This window comes from Boleophthalmus pectinirostris, unplaced genomic scaffold (assembly GCF_026225935.1).
Source record: "Boleophthalmus pectinirostris isolate CB_2022bp ecotype Guang Dong unplaced genomic scaffold, ASM2622593v1 HiC_scaffold_3, whole genome shotgun sequence".
Taxonomy (NCBI): Eukaryota; Metazoa; Chordata; class Actinopteri; order Gobiiformes; family Gobiidae; genus Boleophthalmus; species Boleophthalmus pectinirostris.
In genome coordinates, this window is record NW_026571299.1 from 26,511,939 (window position 1) to 26,534,192 (window position 22,254).

Sequence of the window (22,254 nt, forward strand, 5' to 3'; positions counted from 1 at the left end):
ACATTACAACATAATATCATAACAAAAAGTAAAAAATATAAATGGTAATAATAAATAAATTCTAATAAGCAGCAAAAAAGTAAATAAGGCATAATTATATAAATGTGTTTGTACATAAACATAAGTATATACAGTGATTAATACAGATATTTTGCAGTTAAATGTATTTCACAGTAAGTAAAAAGTCCCCAAAATACTTCCTATGTTGGATGGCTTTCTGTAGTAATGACAAATACGGATGTCGTGCCCAGTGACATAACAACAGTATGTGCTTTTTTACTTCTCATTTTTTTTTACAAACTAATTTTGGATGTTTTTGTTGTGTCCTTTGGCAATATATTCACTCACGTTGTCCTCTCTGTGGCTTTCTGTCGCAAAAAGGTGCATTATTGTAAAATATGTGTGTCTTGCCCTTTTTACTTCTCATTTTTGAACAAACTATTTTAGGCAAGTTTTTGTTGTGTCCTTTGGCAATACACTCCCCCACTTTGCCCTCTCTGTGGCTTTCTGTCACAAAAAGGTGCATTACTGTGACGGCAGTAATGACAAATATGGGTCAAGTGTCTTGCCCAGTGACATAACAACTGTATGTGCTTAAAGTCAGATACACTTTTTTTCCTCACTTTTCATTTACTTGGTTTTACAAACTATTTTAGGCAAGTTTTTGTTGTGTCCTTTGGCAATACACTCCCCCACATCACTTTCTGTCACAAAAAGGTGCATTATTGTGACTCCAGTAATGGCAAATGTGGGTAAAATGTCTTGCCCAGTGACATAACAACAGTATGTGCTTCAAATCAGATACCTTTTTATTTTCCTTTTCATTTTTTACAAACTATTTCAGGTGTTTTTGTTGTGTCCTTTGGCAATACACTCCCCCACATTGTCCTCTCTGCGGCTTTCTGTCGCAAAATGGTGCATTATTGTGACTCCAGTAATGACAAATGTGGGTCAAGTGTCTTACCCAGTGACATAACAACAGTATGTGCTTCAAGTCAGATACACTTTTTTTCCCCCACTTCTCATTTACTTGGTTTTACAAACTATTTTGGGTGTTTTTGTTGTGTCCTTTGGCAATACACTCCCCCACATTGCTTTCTGTCGCAAAAAGGTGCATTATTGTGACTCGAGTAATGGCAAATATGGGTATCTTGTCCTTTTTACGTCTCATTTTTTTACTAACTATTTTAGGCAAGTTTTTGTTGTGTCCTTTGGCAATACACTCCCCCACTTTGCCCTCTCTGTGGCTTTCTGTTGCAAAAAGGTGCATTATTATGACTGCAGTAATGACAAATATGGGTGAAGTGTCTTGCCCAGTGACATAACAACAGTATGTGCAAATCAGATACACCTTTTTTTTTTTTAACACAAACTAATTTTGAGTGTTTTTGTTGTGTCCTTTGGCAACGCACTCCCCCACACTTTGCCCTCTCTGTGACTTTCTGTTGCAAAAAAGTGCATTATTGTGACTCAAGTAATGACAAATGTGGCAAAGGTGTCTTGCCCAGTGACATAACAACAGTATGTGCTTCAAGTCAGATACACTTTTTTTTTTTTACAGACTATTTTAGATGAGTTTTTGCTGTGTCTTTTGGCAATACACTCCCCCACATTGCTTTCTGTCGCAAACAGGTGCATTATTGTGACTGCAATAGTGTCTTGCCCAGTGACAATTTCAGGTGTTTTTGTTGTATCCTTTGGCAATACACTCCATCATATTGCTCTCTCTGTGGCTTTCTGTTGCAACCAGCTGCATTATTGTAACAGCAGTAATGACAAATGTGGGAAAAATGTCTTGCACAGTGACATAACAGTAGAACGTGCTGCAAGTCAGATTTGAACCAGCTTCCGAATCATCAGAACAAACACAAAAGCAGGACCTGAAAGTCTTACTCATTTTTTCACGTGTCATTTAGCTTTTACAAACCATGTCAGGAGGGTTGTGGTTACATTTTTGCCCAAGCACTTGCTGTTGCTGTATCCTTTGGCAACATACTTCTCCACATTGCCCTCTCCGGTTTCAGTCTGACTAAAGTGTCATTCTTGCCAGCAACCGCCAAAAAAGATAAACATTTTAAAGCGAAAAAATCTTTAAGCACGTTGTGAAAATCAAATGACGCACCAACTGTATGTGCTGCCAGTCAGATTTGAACCAGCAACCCTTTTTCATTTTCTTTACTGTCACTACGTCCAAGGCTAAGTCATTAATCTACGAATCTATGGTTGCTCGTTCAATTTTTGCCCAAGCACGTGCTGCTGTGGAAATTGGCAAGACACTTCTGACTGACTGACTAACTGACTCAAAGCCCGTCTAAAGCATCGTTCTAGTTAGCAATCACAAAAGTAAATAAAAAAAAAATACATTCAAGGGTTTCAAAACGATGCCACATGAGGACTGTTGCCATAGTGATTAACATTTCTAAACTAAATATTCTATCTTTTGAATCTGAAAAAGTCCTTGAAATGTTGCATATAACCAGAAGAAGAAACCATAGACTGTACATAAATGGACAAGTGAGCATGGGCGCTCTTCCGGCTCCACTGACTCTGGGTCCAGTTCACTTTCCATTGAAAAATCGTTGTTGTCAGGCTCTTCATTTTGGTCTTAAAATGTCCGTGTTAACCCTCTCTACGTGATCCTGGTGTTTTTATTTCAATATTTTATCTGACGTCACTCTCACTTAGCCCACTTCTTTATTAGGGCTGTGCAAAAATAACGAAATATCAATGCATCGTATCGTTTCATGTGCTGATACAGTATCAATATCGTGGGCTGCTGTATTTATATATCACCAAGAGTGTTTTTTGGTGAATTTTACTCAATTATTTTGTTACAGTGCTACAGTTTTATTGCTTGTTTAGAGGAAGGAAACTCATTTATGTGACATATTTGACATTTTCACTGTTTTGATGATTAAAATGTTTGTGTTTCACATGAACTTTGCACAAGAAGTGGTTTAACAAAGACTTTTACTATCACAGCCATGATTCAGCCTTTATTTTTACTGAACCGTGTCAAATCGATTTTAAAAATATCGTATCGCATCAAAACTATTGAGATATGTATCATATCATGGCCTATGCATTGAGATATGTATCGTACCATGGCCTACGTATTGAGGTATGTATCGTATCGTGGCCTATGTATCGAGATATGTATCGTATCGTGGCCTATGTATCGATATATGTATCGTATCATGGCCTATGTATCGAGATATGTATCAAATTGTGGCCTATGTATCGATATGTATCAAATTGTGGCCTATGTATCGAGATATGTATCAAATTGTGGCCTATGTATCGAGATATGTATCAAATTGTGGCCTATGTATCGAGATATGTATCAAATTGTGGCCTATGTATCGATATATGTATCGTATCGTGGCCTATGTATCGAGATATGTATCAAATTGTGGCCTATGTATCGAGATATGTATCAAATTGTGGCCTATGTATCGAGATATGTATCAAATTGTGGCCTATGTATCGATATATGTATCGTATCGTGGCCTATGTATCGAGATATGTATCAAATCGTGGCCTATGTATCGATATATGTATCGTATCATGGCCTATGTATCGAAATATGTATCATGTGGCCTATGTATCGAAGTATGTATTGTATTGTGGCCTACGTATCGAGGTATGTATCGTATCGGTAACTTCTTACTGATACCCAGCCCTATTCTTTATACAGTCTATGGATGAAACCCATTAAAACATGTAATGAAGTTTTAATAAAACAAGGAGAACAAAGTGTGTTTTTTGTCGTTTTTTTAATCGAAAGCTTGCAGCAGACACAAAAAGTTGACGCGTGGAGCTTTAACAAAGACTCAAAATGACAGAAAGAGACAGACCTGTGCAGACACTACAAAGAGTGTCTGAAAAAAGAGGAGAAAACTAAATGAAAAATGAAAAGTACAAACATTTAATGAACATTTTACAGTGTACACGTGAGTTTACATTGTGAACTACATTACCCATGATCCCTTGTGTGTATGTGTGTGCGTGTGTGAGAGATAGAGGGGAGGAGTCATGTGGTTGAGTCAATGGTAAAATAAAACGATAGAAATTGATGGATTAAATTGAATAGACAGCTGCTGGTGTAGTTTTGTAAGTACTTTCTACTCCCTACTACTGCTACTACAAGAAGTATTGGGGTGCTGTCTAGAATAATACAGATTTTATTATAATGAATGGGAGGGTCCTGTCTGGCCTTATAACAGGGCAATGGATAAACAGTAACAAAAATAATATATGCAAAAAATGACAAACAAAAAAATACAGAGCTTAACATGTCTGCCAGTTTGTCCCCAGGGGGCGCTACAGCTCACCCACATGCATATAATCCCTTATTATGGCAATCGCTAGCCTAGCAATTTATTTTTTACATTTTGTCTTAACAGATTTGATGAGAATATTAATATTAAGAACTTTACCCACACATACCGTATTTTTTGGACTGTAAGTCGCACTTTTTTTCATGGTTTGGGTGTGTCCTGTGACTTATACTCTGGTGTGACTTATATATCCAAATTTTCACACTGACAGCCACAAGAGGCTCTAGGCTTGTGTGTCAGTATCTGCTGCTACTGTACCACTGTCACTTCACACTCTACTGCGCATGTCTCCTGCAGAAAAAGCCGCTGTTCTGCTGCAACTAGTGAAATATTCAGCAGAAAACAAGAATCGAGCAGCAGACAGAAAGTTTGGAGTGAGCGAGAAACTTGTGAGGGACTGGGGGAAAACGGGGATGGAGAACACTGCTTCACGGTAACTGGGAGGGGTCGACATACAACTTTCCTGGAAGTCACTGGATGGAACGACAAAGCCTGGACTTCAGTGACAAACAAAACCATCCTGTTGGGATTCAGAACGGCTGGAATAATTCTAACTGGAACTGATGCTGAGTCTGATGACAGCTACACAGAACCTCAGCTACCTTATGGATCTATGGTTTACCTCTGGAGGTCGCGGAGTTGCTCAGAAGTGACACATGAAGAACTGAATGGATTTAGTGATTTGGAGTGAGATGGAGAGTTTGGTAAACTTGTTCTGTTGTTTATGTTATAGTTATCTGAAGAACTGTTCATATGTGATGTTGTCTGTTGTTCTCTGTTCTATTGACATTACTAGAACTTGACTTTCAAGATGAAATGTCGGTTCCTGGTCTCAGATTTTATAAAATAAATTTCCTCCAGAAAGTGCAAATTATGTTTTTTTTCTTCTTCATTATGCATTTTTTGGCTGGTGCGACTTATAATCCAAAAAATACGGTAGTATGGTTAAAGATACACTGTGTAACTTCTCGCCTGCTTGTCTCCGAGGATATTTTATTGCTTTACTAGAAAAGTGTGTGATGCCATTAGACCGAGTACAAGTCAGGTTTATGGAGAAGTGACACCACTCGTAATAATAATGTGATTTTTCAAGCAAAAAGAACTAAATTAAACAAATGCTGTATGATTAATGCAATACTGTGGGACTTTCCGAGCAAAGGACAAGCATGTCCACGGAGACAAGCCCTTCCAGAGAAGTTACACATACACTTTTAAAAAACACAAGGCAGATAAGCTATTATTGGCATATAACCTGGTCAATGTTGCAACTCAGACAGTGAATAATGGTGAATAATATTAAGAATTCAAGTCAGTTAACATTTTATAGTTGTATTTACCGTAAAAATGAATCGCTAGGCTAGTTCAATACTGTATCTCGACGACAGAAAAGGTCCTCACCATGCATAGACAATCTTCAATGATTTAAAAATACTAAATGCTTAAAATAAGGCTTCAAAGTACATTGTGGGGCTACAGTTCTTATGAAAGCTACATTGAAAACAAAATTCGGATTAAAACTGTACCTAACTGATGGTGAAAATGAGGTGTTCAAAAATGCCACTTTCCGTATTATGTGCATAGGCCTATTTCATAACATTCACAACCTACATTTATATATAGACAATCCCTGCTTCACGAGGACAACAAAAGCTCATTTTAAAACAATGGATATTTTTACATTCAATCTGTTTCATAGACTTCTGTTATGACAAAATAAACTTCCCTTAGTCGTTTTGGGGATCTAGCCATTTTTCAGTTCACAAACATTCACAGGGGACATCGAAATTTACGAAAACATTTAAAACACACACTTTGTAATTGCTACACTTAACAACCTTAATTAAATACAAAAAAAAGATTTAATTTAATTCGGAATCAAAAAATTGTGGTTTGATAACTTTGCGGTTGTCATTAACATTCCTTGGGGGTGTGACGCCAACTGTGGGCATGCTCCGTCTGGCGTTTTGTTAGACTTTAATCTGAGCTTCAGTTCACTGCAATCTGACCACAAACGACTCTGGCTGGAACAACAACAGAGCCGAGCTGATTCGTGCTGTTAAACAAGCCTGTCGCAAAGAATATAAACACCAAAACCGGACCATAAACGCTTTTACTGATTAGAGGCTCCTGAAAATTTGCCATTTAAATCGAGTTAAAAATTCGCTTCGACAATGTTTGCTTATGTATGTGTCTCCAAGGTAGAACACCCCCAGAGTGATGTCACCGCAAAGTATTAAATAATGATTCAGGCTTAGTAACTACTTAAAGCTGCTGTACCCATTTTTTCCCCGATATGAAAGATATTTTGTAATCTTTTGTATACTGACCGCATCTAATTCCAAAGCGTTTTATCATCAGAATATCAGGAACTGTGCGTTAACATGTTAGTTTTTAGCTTTACTGTAATGGAAAAACTCCGCAAGGGTTTCTCAAAATTTTGAAAAGCGCTTCTGAACTCAATTTACCCGTTTGTAATCAGATACAGCACCTTTAACAGCTTAATCCAAATTCTAAGTAGTTACTAACCTCGAATCATTCATAAAAAAATGATTTGTTCAATATTAATCACACGTTCGAACTTCATTAAGGCTAATTAAGATCATAGCTATTATAAAGTAGTACTAAAAATTAAAACAAGGCAAGGTTGTTTATGTTCAAGTCCCATTTACAACCTGATGACGAAAAGAAAGGACTAAAAATGTCATAATCTCTTAAAATCAGAACGTTTTGGGATCGGTAAAACGATAAAAACAAAAATAAAACATTGTAAATCGGGTGCAGTGCGACAGTTATTGCTTCCATGTTGTTTGTGTGTGAGTGTACTGGGGTGTGTTTCAGTGGCCCTCCCCCTGCACCTCCGCTATGGGGTTGCCTGCTTTCTTCCGGCGCTTGTTTAAAAGTGGGTTCGTCGAGTCTTCGATCGTTTTAATCTTGATCTGTTCGTAGTCGACGCGCATCGTAGCCAAGGCACTCGTCATCTCCTCCTGAAGACAAAAAAAAAAGAAAAGAAAATTGGTTAGAAAAGCCAGCAGCGTTACAGTTAAAGCGTTAAAGGCTGTGTAACTTTTTGGTTGGAGGTTCGTCACTTGCTTATTTCTATGGACATGTTGCTGCACTGCCTGGAATGTTCCGCAGTATGACGTTAAACAGCTCTACCTTGCACTTATTCAATTACAGGTGGATTTATAGCTCAGAAACTTAGAAAAACAGGCATTTTGTCAACAGATCAGACTTGTAACTTGGTCTGGTTTGGTCTCCATGAAGATAGCGAGGTTTAATGCCATACTGTGAAACATTCCACACAACGCAATAACATCTCCATAATGAAAAATACGGAAGCCGAGAGGGGTGACAACAAACGCCGCAACAAATACAAATGCGACAACACAACAAAAAGCCACAACACGCCAAAAAAAGCCACAACGAAAATGACCGCGGGACTCTATTTTAATACAAACGCCTTAACAAATAAAAACGCCACAACACAAACGTAAATGCCTCTATTTTCCAACAGACCGATCAAGCGGCAAGTGAAGAAGAAGAACTACAACATATCGGTCTGTCGGAAAATAGAGTCCCGTGGTCACTTCCGTTGTGGCTTTTTAATGTGTTGTGGCTTTTTAATGTGTTGTCGCATTTGTATTTGTTGCGGCGTTTGCGTTTGTTGTGACCCCTCTCGGCTTCCGTAGAAAAGGAATTGACAGACCTTCCACCTGAAAAGTATGAACCTTTAAAGGCCTTAAACCTCTGGATCTCTGTGACTGACACCTATTGATACTTTGCAGCTGATGTCACCAACGTTCCATGGAGGTGTGGAGCTAACTGAAAGCACTGCTCTGTTAAAAGCTCTGTTAGTCAACTTAGAAAGAGCTGACTTGGTTGGAACAACAACAGGTGAGATGATTTGTGCGCTTAAACAATTCTGACATTAGCCAACAGTTTTTCAGTTGTAAATGTACAATGATTAAACATAAATTAATACTTTAAATGACTGAATGTCTCATAACACAAAAATTCTATAACAGTCTCCTAAGCTGGTAGCCTGATTCATCAGATGGTTTCACTTCGTAGAAACCGTATGACCTCGCAGCGTTAGAATTCGTTCCCTCAATGGTAGGGAGGAACTTTTTTTAAATTTAACCATTTGATCGTGATGTATGTAATGCGCCGCTATCTGGGCTGACTGGTATATTAAGCTTTTCCCATCCGTCTAGTGTATTCCGATTCCTGACCTAGTTGCTGGAGAGAAGTGAAACTGAGCGGAGGCACTAGGTGGCGCCAGCCTGGTTATTAAACTGGACCGTGAGCACTCGTCTTGATCACAGGCTCCTGAAAATATGCTGTTTAAATCCATTTTGTATTTTTTCCAGAGTTCTTAGGTAGTATTTGTTGATGTGTGCATTGTGTCACCATGGCAACGCCAGTAGAGATACAACTAAAACCCCCGCAGCGTGATGTCACTGCAAAGTATCAATGTCGCTCCTCCCTCAAAGCATCATGAATAAACTACTTTACACTCTTTCCCATTAGACACTTTAGACATTGCCATAACCACAGGCTTGAAGACAGATACTATGTTTTCACTGAGTCATTAGTCCTCTGCATTTGACCCATCCTTCAATATGAATCGGGCAACCTGTTACGAACAGTGGACCAATCTCTAGAGCTTGAACTGGTCTTGATCAGGACAGCCTTAGCTGGAAATTTTTTCTTGCTGTGAGGAAAGGATGTTGCCATATTCAAATGTCTAAAAAAACATTTTCTGGTCTTATTCAAGTTTTATAGTTGGTGCAAAAACTACCATAATTTCCAGACTATAAGCTGCTAAATTTTTCTCACACTTGGACCTTGCGTCTTATACAATAATTAAACACAGTTACAAACCTTGACGTCCTCCCATGCATCCTTTTCCTCTTTCAGAACTCGACTGGTGTGGAGAGGCGTCTGAGGCACCTCCATTGATTGCTACAAGACAAATAATGGTTAAGTTGTGTTTCTTATTCACCTGTTAGTACTATGATGCTATTGCTAGTGTGTTTTTACATTGATCCAGGGGTGGTTCATGAACTCTGTGATGGTCATCCTCTGAGTGGGTTCAGTCTTCAGCAGAGTCCTGATCAGTTGTTTCGCTGTAAACAAAACATTTAAATATAAAGTTGCATTTCACACATTCAAAACCACGTGACACTGGTTCTAGTTTCACACGGCGCATATTATCGTTTTATCAGACATGAGGTTTCGGTACAAATAAAATGCAGTCCCAATGTCAAAGTTTTTAAATATGAGAAGAACAAAACAAAACAAAACAAATTCTTTAGCTAAATGTACAGTACGGAGGTCTGGAGGTGTCCGTCACCTGCATGAATCCATGGAAACATTTAAACCATATTTTGGGAGACAGATGATAGTTTTATACCATACTGTGAGATTATAATCAAGTATTATTTCCATGGAAACAAATGGGAGGAGACTTTTTTTAAATTACATACTGTGACTAAGTTTGTCATGATTGATTTGATGATTTATTAAAATTTAGCAAATCACATTTAAAATATTTAGCAAAGAATCACATTTAAAATATAATTCTATCACAATTTTTGATGATATTATATTTTGTCTTATTAAAAGATTTCTATAAATTTGAACAAAATGCATCTTGCCCCAGTACATATATATTTATATAATTGTATAACCTGCTCTTGAGGTCAAGAGAAGTCAGATGTGTGCTGCTTAAATAATTATAAAGCATTTACTGCCCAAGAAGACAGGACATGCACTATTAGCCTGCTAGTTATTAGCTTTACTGTCAAACTTGGCTCTAGCCTCTGAAAGTTGTGAAAAGCTCTTAAATTCATTACTGTGAATAATTCAAAATGCACAAGGTAAGTGAGGAATAACACTGGACAACTGCAAACCTTTTAAAATGAACTAGTTCAAATTTTTAAACACAGTAAAAATCTCAGAGCTGCTTAAAGTGTTTTTTGTAATGTTTAGTCCATGTCTGGTCTTACCTTCCTCGGACACATCAGACCACTCAGGGTTGGGAAACTCGTACTGTCCCATCCGGATCCTCTTCTTCATCCCCGGAGAGATGGCTAGACCGTGGTTTGAGTAAAAAGGGGGATATCCACATAATCTGGCAACACACACAGCATGTACAGAATATCAGGCACATGTATCACATGGTAACAGTAAAGCACAGGTTAAACACACTTAAAAATGTTCTGGGACATTTATAACTATTGGAATTATAAAACAGTAATCACTCCTATGGGCTGTGTCAAATCATCAAAATGTAATCAACATCATTTTGATTTAACTGAGAGATCCATAGCCAAACTCCAAACCAACCAAACTCTACTGCCCAAATGAATATAGATCAGATATTTAAATTCAGATGATACCCTAAGAACCTATTAAACATAGAATCATTTTAAAATGGTTGACTATATATTCTTTTCTATTTTTTATGATTTATTTTATAATTATTTTAGGACACAAAGGATAATCTGTAAGATGAATACATTTTATATTCAACCAAACAGTGGTCTATTTTGGATTTCTACTTGAAAACCTCTCATTTAATGTTTGTTTAGATTTACTCATTTCTAATTTCAAATATGGAATTATGTACCAAAAAACCCCACTATACAGTATATTCAAAATAGTCACCCTTTGCATTGTATTATTTTTCAAAGTTTGATGATTTGATGCCATGTGTATTTACATATAAAAAAAAAACATTGAATGAGGTAGTGTATATTAATGAAAAACTTACAAAATATACATAATGACTCCCAATGACCACATGTCACAGGATTTGTCATATTTCTCTGGCCCGAGCACCTCAGGGGCTGCACAAAACCAAAATATAGTCAGGGAAAAGTCATATTAAAAGTGGAGAAATTTCCAGTTCTAAGTGTAAATCCAGCAGGTCTCTTACCGACGTAGTATGGCGTGTAGCAGGGCGTGGCTAGAGAGTTGTGTGACGTCGTCTCTTTGGCGAAACCAAAGTCTGTGAGCTTCAGGAGAGCGTTCGGCCGTTTGGTCGAGTACAACAGGTTCTCTGGCTACAAAAAAACCCCATAAAACACACATACAACTTTATTAGAATTGTTTTATCATTATATATTTTAAAATTATGTTTAATTGACATTTTAAAAAGTAGGATTCTTCTGATATGTCCTAAACATAAATTCATTATTTAGAAGTGATTTAAAAAAACATAAAAATTGTTTGTGTTCATATTTCAAAGTAATTACTAGTTATTGTATTTTCCAGGCTATTAGGCGCGCTCTTAAGTCTCCAACCTCATCAAAAAACGACTGCGCGCCCCACAATTCAGAGCGCCCTATGCACAAATCCGCATCACCCGCAGCTTACGCAAACACACACGGAGCAGACAGCGACCACATGATGAAAAACACCCACAGACACACTCATCGCTCCACACTGAAGAGGAACGGAACGGAGGAACGAACCGAAAAAGCGAGTGCAATGTGCCACTTCTAGACACAATTGAACAACTGAGTCACGGCGAACACGCCAACAATCTAGCGGTCCTTATAATCCAGAGCACCTAATAGCCCAGAAAATACAGTATATATAGATGTCCACATTACCAAAATAACACCAAAAGTTATGAATAAATAGTATGGCATCATATAAAAATATGATATACTTTTATGCATTAGCATTTATGTCCATAGTACATGGCAGCTTATAAAACATGCATCCCGAATTTCTGACTTCCGATCTTTGTGCAATGTATACTGGGAAGGATCCTCCGAAAAAGTGAGCATCAAACTGCCATGTTTGATTTCCCAGTGGGATGCGTCTATTGTCAAAGCCAATCTTTTCAAGTCTTTTGAACCATATCGCTTTTGTTTCTGGTTCTGATATTGTCATATTTTAGTTATAGGATTCGGACATCGTAATTTTGTGGTTGTTGGATGTCCTAACAGCAGAAAATGGGTTTCGGAAGTTTGCGAACTCCATAACTGCAAAAGGGGATCAGATTTGTGTGACTGCAAACCTCAGTTCAAACTGTTTCCCTTCCCAACAGAATTGAAACATAGTGAAAGGTTAAGGCGATGGGCAGCATTGCCATCCAAAGGAAGGACCAAAAAGGTAACCTTTGACTGCCTAAGAAATCATCCCGAGTTTGTAGTGAACATTTTGTATGTGGCGTGCCATCAAAGCAAAATCTCAATCCCTCGCTCAACCTTGGTTGCGAAAGGCACCAGCTGTTCGCCAAGAAACACTTTCCACTGCAAAGCGACCAGGGCATGATCTTGTGGTAAAGTCAGTTGAACTAGAAAGTGCGAGCTCAGCCTGCTCGTCTTCTGTACCTCTCGTTTAACAAACAGGATTTTGCTTTGATGCCGCTCCACACCTATGACACCCACAGTATCATAAAGCTTTGATGACAAATGGAAAGCGAAAAGCGTTCTAACCTTAACATCTCTGTGTGCGATGTTGATTGCGTGGAGGAACTGAATGGCCTCGCCGATGCTCTTCATGATGTCTGAGGCCTCTGAAAGCACAACAGAAAAAAGTTTATAATCTGTGAGAGATTCAAAAGATTTTTGTATTTATTCTGAAGAGTCTAATCGGTCTGTACCTCTCTCTGTGAAGGCCTGGTCTCCTCTGTCCTGGATCCGACTGAACAGTTCTCCACCGTCCATACTGCAACACAATATGAAAGTACAAATATAAAGATACAAATATAAAGCTGACACACACAACCATTTTTATTTCTGTCATCCAAGCTCCTTCTTCAGTTCTGGTCAAAATGCTGGTGGACACTTCCTTATATCTGCCTGAAGGGAGGAGCTAACTACACTGAAACTACTCTGAAACTAACACCCTACTTGTTTACAGTTTCTGTTTGTTAGCTAGGCCTATTCATCTGGACTGAGTGAGGGGACATATTAGCAGAATCATTCAGTACAGATGAACAGGCCTAGCTAACAAACAGAATCTGTAAACAAGTACAGTATTTTCCGCACCATAGGGCGCGCTCATAAGCCTCAAACCATATCTAAAAATGACTGCGCGCCCCGCAATCCAGAGCACCCTATACACAAATCCACTCGGGTGTCCCAGCACGACTTCAGTAAACTACAAAGCCACACCACCCGCAGCTCACGCAAACACACACGGAGCAGACAGCGACCGCACAGCGAAAAACACCCATAGCCACACTCATCACTTCACGCCGTCAAGGAACGGAATGGAGGAACAAAACAAAACAGCGAGTGCAATGTGTCACTTCTAGACACAACTGAACAACTGAGTCACTGCGAACACGCCGACAATCTAGCGGTCCCAGACAGCCCCCTCCCTACACCCCACAACTGAACAAAGCCCAGAGTCACAGTGAACGCGACAAACAAAGTCCCACTGACCCATCCAACTGTTGTGTTTTGTTTAAAGTCCGGTGCGTTTTATTTGTGAAAAAAGTTCGAAAATAGACCATTCTATGACAGTGCGCCTTATAATCCAGAGCACCAAATAGTGCAGAAAATACGGTAGGTGTGTTAGTTTCAGAGTATTTTAAGTGTAGTTAGCTCCTCCCTGCAGGCAGATATAAGACAGTGTCCAACTGGATTCTAACCAGAACTGAAGAAGCAGCTTGAATGTTCTGCGACATGTTTTTGACCTAAATAAACGTTTGTCCAGGTGACAAATTGAATTTCTCATTTGCCATGGATTTTACCTGGACGACTGGGGGATTCTACAAATTATAGTTGCTTGTATACGTGATATGGTATTTTAAGTATATGGAAATGGTTTAGTATTAGTTTTTTTTTAAATATTTGTTTCAATGGTTTTCACTAAAACATAAAAAAAGTGCATTTTGTCTAAATTTGGCTTCTTCCCTTATTGTACTGACCATGTTGCAACAATTTTGATTAAAAAAAAAAAAAAAATGGAAAAAAAATGGAAAAAAACTCAAAATTTTATATAATTAAAGGGCCTGTACTGTTTTGATTCCATGTATTTTAACATATATTTTGTATTGTATAAGCAGCTCTTGCAGTCAAAAAATAATCCGCTCTGTACAATTTGCATCTAATTATAAACTGTTATATTTTTCGAGAATTGAGAAGTGTGTGGTTAAGCATGGGAGTTAGCATTACCATAACTGCAAAACTTGCAAACGTCCACTCTGGCCTCTGAAAATTGTGAAACACACTGATAAACTTATCGAGGTGAGTAATTAGGATGCTCGAAAGTCAAGGATAACTGTGGACCACTGCAAAGCATTTATAATGATCTCTGAAAGCGCCATACACTTTGCATAATAGGTCTGCTTTAAACATATTGAACTTGCAAATGTACATCAACCCGCCCAGAGACCACAAGTAGCAACTTAGGAACCGTTAGCGAAAACGGACTTCCTCTTTTGTGGAACTTTTCAGGTGAAAGGCTTGTCGAATGCTTTTCTCCGTAGAGATGTCATCGCTTTTTCTGGAATGTTTCACAGTATGAAATGAGATCTGTGGAGAGGCCTGTTTTTCTAGGTATTTTGGAGCTATAAAACCACCTGCAATTGAATAAATATAAAGTAGAGCTGTTATTGTCATACTGCGGCACATTCCAGGCAGAGCAATAAACATATAACATAGAAACAGGTGAACAGGTTAACCAGAAAAGTTGCACAATGTACCATCACATAATGTCAGGGCTAATTGATAAAAGTAAAAAATTTAATTGTATTGTGATTTTTCTGTTTTGCAATTTGGATTTTGTTGAAATATAACATTTTAAAACACATCCAAAAGAGCAGTTTTTAAGCAATTTTTATGCAGAATAAGACAGGAGATTTTATTGATTGCAACTGGGTAAATGCGTCTATTCAAAGTGTGATTTCGATTGCGAGATACTGCGCAGCTCTATGTGTATGTATCAGAGAAATGAATGCACATGTTCAATTGAAAACAGTGTGAAGGTGCAGTAAAGGCTTGCATATGATAGACAGGACAGAGGGCGTTGGATAATTGAAGTGTTGAGAAGAGCTCAAAGCTTGTTTCGTTTTTGGTTTGGAATGACTGTGCCGCACTCTCAAACCGTTTCACCTCATCTAACCTCAGGACTACATGTGTCACCTTGAAGCAGGCCTAAAGCTTGACCCACCCCATCTTGGGGACTCCCCTCAAGACCAGAGCCAGACCAGAGCACCCAAAAGTGACAGACCACAGCAGCCAAGGGTCCTGTGTGAGTGACGAAGAGTGATTCAAAGTGAAATTGGCAGAGACAGGAGCAGTTTGTGGTGAATGGAGAAGTGCAGAGTCAGAAGCACTCAAAATGTTCTCAGGCTCAAAGTGAAAACACAGACTCCAGTCTCATCTGCACAAGTCTGTGAGCGGATGGGGTTAAAAACCAGAATTAGTTTAGTTTAAACGATTTGCAGCAGTCCAAGGTTATTGCTCCACTTCTTAACACATTCCTAACATCCTCATTATTCAGAGTAAAGAGATTTTGTGCAAAACATTAGCATGCTAATAGTGCACCAACCATACTTCCAAAATTTTAAAACTTAAGGATTTGATAAGCATCCAGACAGCAAAAATAATGTACAAGGCAGAAAGGAAAGAACTACCAAAACCTATTCAGAAGCTTTTTAGGGAAAGGGAGACAATTTATAATTTAAAAGGAATTCATCTCTTTAAAATGGCCACAGTCCGTACAACAAGAAAAAGTTTCTGTATTTCAGTTTGTGGGTCAAAATCTGTAACTATGTGTGGTGAGCTCAAAAAATGTCCAAATATGAAAAAGTTTAAACATAAACATAAAGACATTATTATAGCTTTGTATGCTCAAGAACAAATTTAAGTTTATTGCTATGTAAATTACGCTATATTTATGTGATGTACTATAAGAGTCTGGCAGAAGCATATTATTGCTTTAGTGGGATTGTAAAAGGGGGTGGGGGTAGATAAGCATTGCTTCTCCCCCATTCCTTTTCGGAACAATTAATTTATTTATTTTTTTGATATTATAGTTGTGATGAGCAATGCAAAACAATTGTCTTTATGTATCTGTTGATTATTGCATATGCAATTTATCATTTACTGTATGATAATGCAATTTATTATTTATGGTAACATCCGAAATAAACTTATCATCATCATCACAATACATTAAACATATTTTACTTTCTTAATTTATTTTAAAAAAGGGGGGAAACATGACCCATCATATTTCAGATTTCAGTCAGATTTCAGTCTTGGGCTCATTTCCATGTACAGATGTCTTTGCCCCTGTAGACACGAGTCCAGTGTCTTTGCACATGTCACTGTGGCCAAGAGGGAGTCACACTCATACTGCAACTGTCCATTCACTTCTCTTCCTCTGACAATTTTAAAGTTTGGGATTATGTCATCTTAATTCATTAAAATCCCCTGATATGATGTTAAACAAAAACTGCTCAGTGTGTGAGCCAGAGAGCTACAAAAGCAGCCAACCACTCTGTTGCCATGGGAGCCAATATGTCAACTCAATTCGCATTGACGCTTTAACATAAAACATATCAAGGATGTGATCCTGCAGACAACACTGCTGTTCTACTGCTCTTTGGCTTTAGTTGAAATACAGTTTTAGCTGAAGCAGCCCGTTCTCACGCCGCATGTGTTTGTTCAGCTGTTCCTGTCTTCACTTCAAACATTTTACACTGAAATCACTGCACCTGCTCATTCAGTTTTGTTTCCTCATCTTTTGTGATAAGGAGATGATACTTCAGCAAACTCTTACTAAATAGAAACTACGGTAAGTCAAAGGTAAAACGTGCCACAGAAAGACTGAGGCAATAGGGTTAGTCACACTTACCTCTCTGTATGTTGCATTTAAATGTATAGGAAATTAGTCATGTGACTTAGCGGTACATGACCTCCTCTGCTTAACCACAGGTACATGCAGAGTTGACAGAGCGATTGTGATGCTAATGTCATAGATCTAAAATAAGTACAAGGTTTCAGTGAAAGACCTGCTGGTTTACTATAATTCACCTGCGCTCACCCACTCATCAGGCTCAGCATTTTACCAATACATTTGGGGTCATTGACACACTCGCCAACACACAAACCTCAGAACCACAGGCAGAACAAAGGCTGGGTGGTCAGTCATCTGGTTTAGGCGAATGTGGGCTGGGTAAATTTAACAGAAATTGAGACAGTTTTCGGGTTAAGCCTTCTGGCATTTTTGAGTGCCGCTTTGATGTGCACATTTGCTGTATTGTGCATTAAGCAAGTACCGAATTTACATCTTCAGTCCCTTGAAGTATGCCTATATATGGTTAAAGCATCCACTCGCTAGGTTGGTGGTTCAATGCCTACTTTGGTCAAGCTTATTTGTTAAGACAGCATATATAGCATCTTGTGGATTCTGGACCAGGGGTGGGCAAACTTTTTGACTTGTGGGCCAAAAAGGGCTCTGAAATTTGAAAGAAGGGCCCGACCAGGAGCAATTTGGATGGAGTTTTTTGATAATCCACCTCATGAGAGAAAAAAATAACAGAGGATATGTAGAAAATATATCCCATGTTATTGAAATATCCCATAATTGAAAACCATTACAAAGCATTACAACAAAATATCTGTCTTTCAAGTCCCACAGTATTTACAATTTTAAAAAAATGACTTTTAAAACACAGAAAATTATTATTATTATTATTATTATTATTATTATTATATTATTTTATATATATTCTTCTTTTTTTTTATTATTTTATTATTTTTTTTATTTTATTTTATTTTTTCAAGATCAGGGGCCAGATTAAAAAGATTAAAGGACCGCATATGACCCCCGGGTCTTAGTTTGCCCACCTCTGTTCTAGACACAGGGGTAGAGACAGAGCGATCATTCCCAAAGCATAGAAACTTCTCTGTTCATTATACAAATTGACCCTGACACATGACAAATTGGCAAAGGTCCTCAACAAAAAGCCCAGATGCTGGCACCACTGTCAAATATAAAAACATAACCTATTCAACTTTAACTAAAATTAAATCTTATGTTGATCTAATCTTATTTTATCTTAAATTATTTTTCAAGTGTCTTAACTCTGATGTACCACTGAACTCAGAATTTGCCACAACAGGTGCTTCTAGTGGTGATTATATTGTCCCAGTGTACAGTAAAGTAAATAAAAATTACAGAATGTTTCCAACCAAAAATGCTCTTATTGAAAATATAATAATGCTGCATATTTATTTTCTGTAACTAATGTCTTCTCTGTTTTTATGAACACCAGCTCAAGCGTCCCCCTGGCTTGAAAGTCCCAGCTCAAGCATCCCATTCTCTCAGCAGGAACATCCCTGTCCTCCCTTCCAGGTGCCCGCTTCTCTTGGGCGGCACTTGGGTAACTGCTGTGCCCGGGAAAAAGGGGACATTCTCGCTGGCCTTTCGCAGTTTCTATATCATAATAAAATGAAATGTGAATGTACCAGACGAAATGTCGGGCCTTGTTTATGTCATTTTACAGATTTTACCGAAGCAGCACACATTTTTTCAGTACGAAATAGTAATATAATCCTCATTTGCTCGCAGAAATTTACTACCACATCATATTTCAAATATTTTTTCCTTGTTCCCCATGTCCTATAGCATCTGTAACTGTTGATTTGGGAAGAAATACTAATTATTTCCTTACCTGCCATGAACATAATCAACTCATGTCAGGTGTCTATGTCATGAATACCAGCTCTAGCGTTCCCTGGCTTGAAAGTCCCAGCTTGTTGCTTATGCTCAACATGAACAAATGTGTTGATATTAGGGCTGGGTATCATAAGAAGTTGCCGATACGATACGTACCTCGATACAAAGGCCACGATACAATACATATCTCGATACAGAGCACTTTTGATTCGATATGATATATTTCAAAAAGATTTGATACTGTTCAATAAAAAATAAAGGCAAAATCATGGCTATGACACTAAAGGTCTTTGTTAAAATATTTCTTGTGCAAATTTCATATGAAAAACAAAGATTTTCATCATCAAAACAGTGAAAATGTCAAATGTGTTGCATAAACGAGTTTCCTTCCTCTGATCAAACAACAAAACTGTAGCACTAGCAAAATAATTTAGTAAAACATACCAAAAAATACTCTTGGTGATATATCGATACAGCAGCCCACAATATCGATACTGTATCATCACATTAATTGATATAATATATCAAAATATTAAATATTTTTGCACACTCCTAGTTGATATATACTGTAACTTGCTTGTGTAATTAATACAACATATATAATGAAAAAAAAAACAAGTTTTTAAATGAATATGTATAGAGAATAACTAACTTAGTTTCATAAAGGTTACAATTCAGGGGGACTTTGCAGCTTGGAGACCTTCCAGCCAGGGTTTTTTTTCAACCGATTCCCGCTTATATTTTTTCTACAGACAGGTGTTGAAAACTCATACTTGTGCAAAAACACTCAAATCAATACATCTGGCTGGTCTAATACGGTTGTGGTGTCCTTAATACAAATAAATAAACAAAACAGTCATGAGGCTCTTTACTGTTGACAAAATAAGGGAAGTGAACATCACCAATTTTGAATCAAATCAGGATCTAATTGGATCCCAGTCAGAAATGAATATATTTTTGTATTAACTGGCGGTGAAAAGCATAATTTTGAAGTTTTAAACGTATCTCTTGCCTATATCCATATTTTAAGTCATTTGTTTGCTTTACAGGTTCCATATTATACTATTTTCTGATCTCTGTTATAATGTTTCCTCATCACAAACAGACCTGGAGTTGTGTTTTGTTTCATTTATATGTTTAACACACAAACCCTGCATATTTACCTCTCCACCTTATGATGTCATGTGGAAATACAGCGGGTGTCCTATTGTGTTTTTAAATTCCATACACCTTCACTAAAACCGTTTTTATGATTTCAGTCCTGGAATTGGCAATCTCTACTGAACTAAAGGTAAAAGGAAGCTGTGAAACTTGAAAATGACTGCTTCATGACATCACACGGTGGAACAGAGCATTTTGAGCTTAGACGATGTAGACAGACTAATAATAAAGTGTCACTCAAATGAATGAATGAAACAAAACATGGCTCCAGGTATGTTTTTGAGAAGGTAACTAAATTAAGACTGGGGAAAGAGGATCATGGTTCATTTTGACATGTCCTCAGCCCTAGTGAAAAAAACATGTAGAGTTACAATAGAGACGGAGGACCCCGACTACAGCCAAAAGTGTGTATAAACCTACCACTCCATGACTATGAGCAGGCACTTTCGGCCCTGGTACAGGTTCTCATAGACGTCGATGATTCTCACGATGTTTGAGCACGGCGACGCCCTCCAGTGGAGCTCCACCTCTCTCCGTGCTTTGGTACAGTCCTGGAGCATCTGAGGAGGACACAAGGGGGAAGAACATTATAACAGATGCAAAAATTCACTATTTACGACAAAAACAAAAAACTGTTGGTGTTTTTCAGATAATACAATGTAATGATGTTACACTCCCAGATGGAGGGGGGTATTCTAAGGTGGGATATTCAGGACTTGATATGAAGACAATGCACATATTAGCAAACACTGTCTAAAACATTTTAAGATCGTCTGACAACTCAAGAAAAAATACAAAATGGATTCAAACAGGCAAGTAATTCAAAGTGCTTTACAGAATAAGAAATACATTAAAATCGCAATATAAACAAATCAAAACATTAATAATCATCAAATTATTAAAAGAAGAGAGAAGAATGCGGAATGAAAAATGAAAACCTTTCAGTCATATGCAGCTAAACAGAAGTGTTCTGAGTCTGGATCTAACCAGCGTCAAAGCAGAGGTCTGTCTCACATCTTCAGGAAGACTGTTCCAGGTTTTAAAATGTTGACTCCCTATCTTTAGTCCTGACTCTGGGCACCAGCAGGAGGCCGGTCCCTGAGGTCCTCAGAGTGCGAGATGATTGTTCATCTATGACACTAACATGTCACAGATGGACTTTGGTGCTCGCCCATGGAGAGACTTGTACACAAGCAAAGCCGCTTTAAAGTCTCTGAGCCACAGGGGGCAGTGCAGAGACCTGAGCACAGGATGCATGTGCTTGTACTTCCTAGTTCGAGTAAGGACCCGAGATGCAGCGTTCTGGATGTTCTGCAGCGTCTCACAGCTCGTTTGGAGGGACCAGTGAGCAGACCATTACAGTATCTAACCTACTGGAGACAAATCATGGATAAGCCTCTCCAACTCTGATTTAGAGAGAATACCTTTGATTTTTTCTGTGTTTTTTAGATGGTAAAAGGCTGCACATGTCTATGTCCATTACCCTTACATTTATAGATTGATTTGAGGGTTTTAACAGCACATTTTCAGGAGCCTGTGATCAATGCACGCATTCACGTCTTGTTTACGAAGTTTTATTTTTAACCAAAAGGTCCGAGCACCTAACTGAAAAACTGTTGGCTTATGCTAGATACCTTGTGGCTGTAACTTTATTTGAGAGGGTCTTGTTGTTGTAGCTGTTGTTGTTCCAGCTCTTTATGATTAGATTGTGACGCTCAGATTAAAGTCAAACAAAGTCTCAGACAGAGCAGAGCCTACAGTTAGCATCACCCCCAGGGAATGTTGATGGAGTCAGCTGCAAAGTATCAGTTGATCACGTCATACTTTGCCATGAAAGATCCAAAAGTTAAACGCACAAATGCTGAACCTGATCTTTTTTTATCAGTGACATGACCTGAGAATTCGGCGAATTACAACGAAAACCCACATGTCAACAAAACTAATTTATCTGCCTCCATCGGTGTTAAATATTACCAGCCTATAGACTGCTGCGATGTCGTGAAACCCAGAAATTCATCAGTAATAAAAAGACGTGGTTAAAGGTGTGAAACATGTCATCTATGTCACAAGGCTGTTATTTCAGTGGTGGACT

General features: G+C 38.1%; 1 protein-coding gene across 2 annotated transcripts in view; it reads right to left on the reverse strand.

The window, feature by feature from the left end:
• Nucleotides 1-3,757: 3,757 nt before the first annotated feature.
• Nucleotides 3,758-22,254, reverse strand: part of mapkapk2a (MAPK activated protein kinase 2a) — a 58,827-nt gene continuing 40,330 nt past the window's right edge. For both annotated transcript variants that reach the window (XM_020936952.2, XM_055160244.1), the window contains exons 2-10: nucleotides 20,583-20,722; nucleotides 12,964-13,028; nucleotides 12,797-12,876; nucleotides 11,284-11,410; nucleotides 11,119-11,194; nucleotides 10,352-10,476; nucleotides 9,384-9,469; nucleotides 9,225-9,305; nucleotides 3,758-7,324 (exon numbers count right to left, since the gene is read on the reverse strand). In XM_020936952.2, the coding sequence (XP_020792611.1) occupies nucleotides 7,175-7,324; nucleotides 9,225-9,305; nucleotides 9,384-9,469; nucleotides 10,352-10,476; nucleotides 11,119-11,194; nucleotides 11,284-11,410; nucleotides 12,797-12,876; nucleotides 12,964-13,028; nucleotides 20,583-20,722 (930 nt within the window). In that variant the 3' untranslated portion in view covers nucleotides 3,758-7,174. The remainder of the gene's footprint in view (nucleotides 7,325-9,224; nucleotides 9,306-9,383; nucleotides 9,470-10,351; nucleotides 10,477-11,118; nucleotides 11,195-11,283; nucleotides 11,411-12,796; nucleotides 12,877-12,963; nucleotides 13,029-20,582; nucleotides 20,723-22,254) is intronic.